Genomic DNA, 7,332 nt, shown 5'->3' with positions numbered 1-7,332 from the left:
TTAAAAAAAAAAAATTGATGTAAAAAGAGTCAAGTCAACAATGAAATGATTGTGGGTATGATTAAGAAGGCCATATTACTCTTTCTCTTGCCAAATGAAAATTAATAGGGAAGTATGAATAAGGGTAAAATGGGAATAAAAGGAAAAGGCCAAAAAGATGATGATGATATGAAATTGCGACACGTGTTCGATATGAATAGTGCTCAAAGTTAGGCTCAAATTTTTCTATATAGTGATTTCCGCATTTGGAATCAATATTCACAAAAATCTATAGCTAGAGCCTCCAATCTTGAAGATCTACATAGGCATCTTCTTAATTTTACCTCCTCCAATAGATTTTTTTACAAGATCTTCTGCATTGATTGATATGACATATCTATGGTTGGTGCCTTTTAATCAACTTATTAGTTTACTTTACAGATTTAAGGCCTAGGTTATATGGTGTTTGCTTTTCAGAGTCATTAAATTGCCCTCTAAACCTAGGATTGCAGAAATGACAATTAGGAGAAGACGTTTCAAGCGTCAAAATGAGGGCACATGTCTTTCTTTCAACCCCGAGATCTATTGATCATGTCGCCGATTTAAATATAGATATATAGTTGCTTTGATAGAAGTATATGTATATACTTATTCTTATACAAATACAAATACTTAGATACTTTAGTATCAGAACATATATGTAGTTAACTCGTATTGAATACTTACTCTTGAATACTGCTGTTTATAATTACACTTCATGTTCCTTGATATCATATTTTTAGGTTTTCTAATAATGAAGAATTTGGTGTAACTTTATATTCTTACACAAATATAGATATTTAGAAACTTTATTGTCAATACATATATGTAGTAACTCTTATTGAATATTGAGTGTTTGTATTTACACTTATTTACTAGCATTTGAAATTACACGTTATCTTTCTCAATTTCATATTTTTAGGTTTTGTGATAAGAAGAATTTGGTGTAATTTTATTAAATGCGTGAGAAATTATAAATGGAGTTTGAAGATTGATAATTTTTTTGTTAAAATGGGTAATTAGTATTAAGGATAAATAAGGGGTATATATTAACTCTTTCCAGAAAATGGGGATGCTGGGACTAATTTTCCTTAAATATTTACCTTAATTAGAAGAATCTTCTAAATTGCTTTCTTATCCCAACATCAATAAACATAATTTGGTGTAAGGGCCCACATGAGTATGGTAGGTTTCTGTTTCTATGTCAATTGGATTGTTAACTTGGATCTTTGTCCTATTCAAATTTAAAAGTTCAAAAATTAATTTTTAGTCGATTTTGATAAAATATTTTATTAAAAAAATAATAAAAATTGTGAATTCTTCGAACTTTCAAATATTTAACCAAATTTTTACACCTTTATTGTAACTCTTCAAATCTGAGTTGAATTTTCCATTTAACATATTTGATCGGTTTTGCAAACAATGAAATATGATTATTATTATTATTTTTTAAAGATCATAAAATGAAGGATAAAGATAGATGGCCAGAGCCACATGGGCACAGACCCACCAACAAGAGGGGGGAGGCGGGGGCACATTGCCCTAGCCATCAAGCACAACCACAAAATGAATCATTTTTAGCTTAGATTGATTTTTTTTTTTTTTTTACCCTATTTCATAAAACAAAGTTCACTAAGCCTTGTTTCGTTTGAATTAAAATTTTAAATCGAAATCATAAACTAATTTTAATCACACATTTTATAACATTCATAACTTTTCAATTATACATTTTATCAATTTTTATCAAAATCTACTAAGAATCTGATTTAATCTATACAAAAGAGGGGCAAAGTGATTCACACAAATCCACAAATTTATGATAAAAAATTTGTTTGAATTATCCTGTTTAAAAGTTTAAACTTTGGGAGTCTAAATTGTCAAAAAAAAAATAAAATTTTAGAAAGACAACACATTTATTTTATTCAAATTTAGAAATTGCTTGAAAGTGACTAATTTGAAAATCACTTTTGTTTTACGTTCATTTATTTCAACCACACATTCTTTAAAAATGAATATATTAATTTTTATGTTTCTCCATAAAATTTTTCTACTTTTTAACCACGTAATCTCCTAAAATTAGTGATAATGAATATTGAATCAAATATTTGGGGTACTCTCTTACACGTATTAACCACATCATTTGAGAACTTAAAATGTTAGAGATTAGAATAGTTATTTATTTAAATTCAATTTTCAATAATTATATAATCATGTGATTCGATAAATAATTAGATGTTTCAAAATGTTTCCTCTATAATATCCGGTAGAATTAAAAAAAAAAATCTTAATTTTTTTCCTCATGGAAATTAAAGAAAACAAAATAAATTTTCAAAATTTAGTCTTCCAATATATGTTTCTTCGAATGAAATATATTGAGCACCTCCTTGCTCATTAAAAAAAGAAAAAAAAATGATAAGAAATTTAAGAGAGGCCTTACCTAAAGAAAAATTCAACCACATAGCAGCCCTATGACATGTTTATTAGTATAGATTAAATATTAGCCAACAATAGGGATTTTAAGTAGCGGCTCGTCCGATTAGTGAGACAAGCTAATGAGCAGCAAGCATATCGAATTAGATTGTCTGTAATTTGTTCGTGAAATGAAAATCACTAAAAAATATTGGTGAGCCACTAACGGCTCACGAGTCGGCTCATGCGATTGGCAGAGGTGAGTTGAGTGATTCGACTTGACCTATTTAACACCCCTACAGATAATGTTAAGAAAGATGATGCTACAAATTTGTTCATCATACTATTTGTTCATTTCAAACGCTACATACGAAATATGAACGCAAATTATTCTTAAAACAATTTGAATGGCATAAAACATATACTAAAAATATGACATAAATTCATAAGTTTGGACGGTAACATATTTACTAAGGAAACAAAACAAAAGGTACAAATGCTATTACATTATTTGTAAATTTGTATTTATTTTCAAAATAATAAATAAATTAAAGTAAATATAACTTGTAGAAAACTAATAAACTCTGTCACCCCCCAACTTATCTTAGCAGTTGGAAAATTCACCGTCACCCTACGCCGTCCTTTCGACACCTTCTGCAATTCTGTCCCACTCCCTGAACCTCAGTCCACTTGCCTGATTTTTAACAACTTATCATCTCCTATTCTCTCTCTATATCTATATCATTCTCTCTCTGAAGAGCTCACTGAAATGTGGTGGTGGTAACTCAAGATTGCTGCTTGTTTGTAACAATTTCACAGCCACCTCCTTCATCTTCATCGCCATCGTCGCCATCTTCATCTAGTGCTGATTCTTGCTGGGGCTCCGCTTGCAGAGGAAGTGACCATTGCTGCTCAGGAACCGCCATTAATGGCACCACTGGATTCTCAGGCTTCGATATATTGTACCCAGGATCGATCGATGAAGATTCATTCTTGGCTTTCTCTTTGTATATTGCATCGAGCTGTTCGAAATATGGGCATGTCTTTGAATCTTCAGGTCTTTTTTTGTTGCTCTCTTTCACTTTCTTGAAGTACTTGTTCATGTTCTCCCATTTCTCTTTGCACCTCTTTGCGCTCCGGTTGTAGCCAATTTTAGCCATGACGGATGATATCTCCTCCCACAGCGTCCCCTTGGGCCCGTTTTCTTGGTACTTGAGATCAAGATCAGTTCGGAACTTGATGAGAGCTTCAACTTCAGCTTTAGGCCACCGGGAAGAGCTAGCAAGAATGAAGCTTTCGCCACCACTATCGGTTTTAGGAGTGTCGATTCTTACTGGTGTTGCTTCTGCTGTTGATGGAACTGGTGGAGGTGCTGGCGGAGCCGGTGATTGCTGTGGTGGCGCCAATGGTGGAGATGGATTGTGGGGCACTTGTACCATTGGGATTTGCAAGTTTTGTTGTCCAGTTATCTTTTGCAAGAATGCAATAACTGCTGAATCTTTAGCTGCAGCAATTGATCTTTCTTGGACTAAAAGTTCATGCTCCTTGTTCATTTTCGTCATTTCTTGAACTCTCCAAGCTTCCTCTCTAGCGATTCGATCCATTTCGCGTTTTTCGAGCGTTTCTAAAAATTTCTCCTGCATTTCTTCCTGCTTCTCAGTTACATCCTTCATTAGTCTCTCGAAATAGCCCACCCATTTCTGCTTCTTCCTGTACCGCCTCTGAATATCCTCGTCAGACGAAGTTGAGGAAGAGGTTGATATCGATAGATGGCTAGTCGATATTTTCGAACAAGAAGGCGGAAAAGTATGAGCTTGAGGAGGATTTGTCGTGTGCATTGTTGGTGGCTGTGAAATTTGGGATGACAAATTCATTGGAGTATTAGTACCTTGTGGGGCAGTGCTTAGAGGGCTAACATGGGCTGCAAATGGCGGATTTATAGTAACGAGGGGCGGTGGCACCGCCACCACCTGAAGTGGAGGAGCTAGTAGCGGCGGAGGATTATGTTCAAGAGCTTGTAATTGATCGAAAAACCTATAAGTTTTGTCATCTGGTTTTGAAGATCGACCTTCTTTAGTTCTTTTGTGGTACTTGTACACATTCTCGAATTTCTCTTTGCATTTCTTGGGGTTTCTTTGATAGCCAAGCTCCGCCATTTTCCTGCAGATAAAATTTCCGAACAAAAACACAATCCTGTGTTCTTAAGCCATCTTAAGTTCATCTATACATATTTTAAAAAAAAAAGAAAGAAAGAAAGAAAGAAAAAAAAAATACCCATAAAATCTACGAAATTAATCGATCAGATAAAAGTTGAGAAACTACTCCAACCAAATCACGGTGCAAGAACTTTTATGTAGATTTGGCTGAATTATATTGAAAATCTGGAGAGAAACTTGAAGATGAAGATAAAACAATCTTCTGACTTCATTGCTATAATTAGCAACAAAGAGCCAAAACTGAAAAACGAAAACCCGGAATTTTATATTCCTTAAGAACTGCTGAATTTTTGGGAACTGAACTGAAAGGTAATGACCCTCCAATTCAATCAGAAAAAGCAATAATTCAATGAAATTATGATCCAGAAATGCCTTTTACAACAAACATAAGAAGATTAATTTGAAGTCTACTTGAATGTAATGAGGTTCAAAAATTTATGTGAACAGATCCTCGACCATTTCTTGGATGCCTATACCTAGCCGAGGATCGAGCACAAATCCCGAGTTCGATGTTCTTGATGTTCATTTTGTGTGTTTTTGCATAGGAATATTCATAATTATTACCTCGAAACTTCTTCCCATAATGGACCCTTGAGACTTGAGTCCCTAAAAGCAACGTCCATATCAGATCGAATTTTCAAAAGGGCCAGTGTTTCTTGCCTCGGCCACCGGTTTCCGCCACCGCCACCGCAACTCCTCTCACCTTCGTCAATTCCCAACTTATCTTCCTCCACAAAATCACCGCTGCCAAGCCCAACTTCACCACCACTGTCATTACCCTTAACAGCGGCTGCGCCGCCGCTTGAATCTCCAAGCATGATGAAGAGGAGTTCCAGTTCCAGTCTTCTTGCTAATTACAGATGCAAAATAAAAAATAAAATAAAATAAAAAAGATGGTGATTTCTGCAGGTTTTATCAAGATCAGGTGTGGTGAATTTATTAATTTAGTTGTGTGGGATCTGCCTTTCAATCTCACACCGTAAATTAATAAATTAAAAACAGAATATTTTTCTTTTTCTTTTTTTTCTATGTCAGCTAAAGAATCTTTTCCCTTTTTTTTCGTCTCTTTGGTAAGAAAAATTTTAAACAAAACTTGAAAGTTCACACTGTAACCTGAACAGGTGGACAGATGTGTATGTGTGTGTGTAGGTGTTTGTATAGAGAGAAGAAATAAGACAGCTCCAGATATGGACAAGTGTGATAGTAATATGTCTGTCCATCTAATTTCGAATTGACTGAAATACCCCTAACATGTCAATATTCCATTCTCCTTTAATCATGGATGTTAATCTAACTAAAACATTGTGATTGATCTAGGATGATTTTATTTTGATTTGTTGATTTGACAAAAAAGCCCTTGGTTAATTATAAGTGAATCATTTATAATTTAATTGCCTCTATCATTTTAGTTTTTGTGTTCGAGTTCGTATTTAAGCTAAAGGGTAATCAGCGTAAGATGTCCTCATCTTTTCAATTTCGATATTTGGCCCTCAAATCGATTTTTCTTTGTGCACATCTTTACTATCAATTTTTTTATTTTTTATTTAAAAATTTTTTTTTTAGTTAAACATTGTAAAATGATGAATTTAGCCTCCTCTTTAAATAAACAAAAAGAAAAGAAACAAAATAAATAAATAATTGCAGTCAAAATTTTAAATATTTTCAAGAAGTTGTTGAGTCAATCATAAAAATGTAGCAATGAATTACAGGTAAATGTAACTATCATTAAATTAACTTGAAATTATAGCTGTCTTATCTTTTATTTATAATTATTTAATGTGTTCATTAATAAATCAATTAAAGATGGATAGATGGATTAATATCAGATATAAAGAAGATTTAGGTATCATTTTGGTCACTGATTATCATATAAATTTAATTAATGGGCAATTATTTATTGTGTGCATCAAAGATAAGTCTTAGCAGTGGTTTAATGAGTACATACTTTTTCATTTATAACATAATTATAGGACTAATTTATTAAGATAATTACCTTTTTTGATTATTTTTTCTCATAAATAATTCGATACATACCTAATTTATCCTGTGTGGATCCAATATCACATGTATTAACGTGCCATGTCTAAATTATACAGCTTTCTTAAAAACTCTCTCTCTCTCTCTCTCTCTCTCTCTCTCTCTCTCTCTCTATATATATAATTCATTTGGTGCACATTATTTGGGAAAATAACTCATTTTTTCCATCAAATCAGCCTATAATATTTGATTTGAACACTCTAAGGTAGGACCCATGATTTGATATTTAAAATGCATTTTTGTTGGAAAAATGTGGATCAAACGGTATATATAACTCTAAAGGATAGTTTAGTGGTCATACCTTGAGTTTGCTCCCCATTAGTCACCAGTTCGAATCCTCTCAGGACCACTAAGGTGAGTACCCGATTATAAATTTCAGGACTCCATGGAATTAGTCAAGATACACTAAGCTGGTCCGAACACTCACGATATATATAAATATATATTTTATTTTATTTTTTTCTAAGAAATATCAATATGAATTTCTATAATGTTTAAGTAGAATTATGTTTAATCTCCTTTCTAGAAAAATTTCAATACAAATATATTTTTAGTATAATTTAATAAAGATGATTATAGAGACACTAGCAGAGCTAGTCGTATAGTATAGACTATCACGAATAAAGGAATCTAGCCTCAACTAAAATTAAGA

The 7,332-nt window shown here is 32.8% G+C and overlaps 1 protein-coding gene across 1 annotated transcript; it reads right to left on the bottom strand.

The window, feature by feature from the left end:
* Nucleotides 1-2,847: 2,847 nt before the first annotated feature.
* On the bottom strand, nt 2,848-5,762 carry LOC111372220 (trihelix transcription factor GT-2-like). Its single transcript, XM_022994445.1, has 2 exons — nt 5,208-5,762; nt 2,848-4,587 (listed from the first exon to the last, which is right to left on the bottom strand). The coding sequence occupies exons 1-2, from the start codon at nt 5,459-5,461 to the stop codon at nt 3,213-3,215; spliced, it is 1,629 nt and encodes a 542-aa protein (XP_022850213.1). The 5' UTR covers nt 5,462-5,762; the 3' UTR covers nt 2,848-3,212.
* Nucleotides 5,763-7,332: the final 1,570 nt, after the last annotated feature.

The sequence above is a fragment of the Olea europaea genome, chromosome 23 (genome assembly GCF_002742605.1).
Source record: "Olea europaea var. sylvestris chromosome 23, O_europaea_v1, whole genome shotgun sequence".
Lineage (NCBI taxonomy): Eukaryota > Viridiplantae > Streptophyta > Magnoliopsida > Lamiales > Oleaceae > Olea > Olea europaea.
Note: the sequence above shows the minus strand (reverse complement) of the source record. Positions and strands in the feature narration are given on the sequence as shown.

Excerpts from the sequence above, each read along its gene's own strand:
- LOC111372220 (XM_022994445.1), bottom strand. The coding sequence starts at position 5,461 with ATGCTTGGAGATTCAAGCGGCGGCGCAGCCGCTGTTAAGGGTAATGAC. Across the intron at positions 4,588-5,207 it reads TTATGGGAAGAAGTTTCGAG|GAAAATGGCGGAGCTTGGCT; the intron begins GTAATAATTATG and ends TTTTATCTGCAG.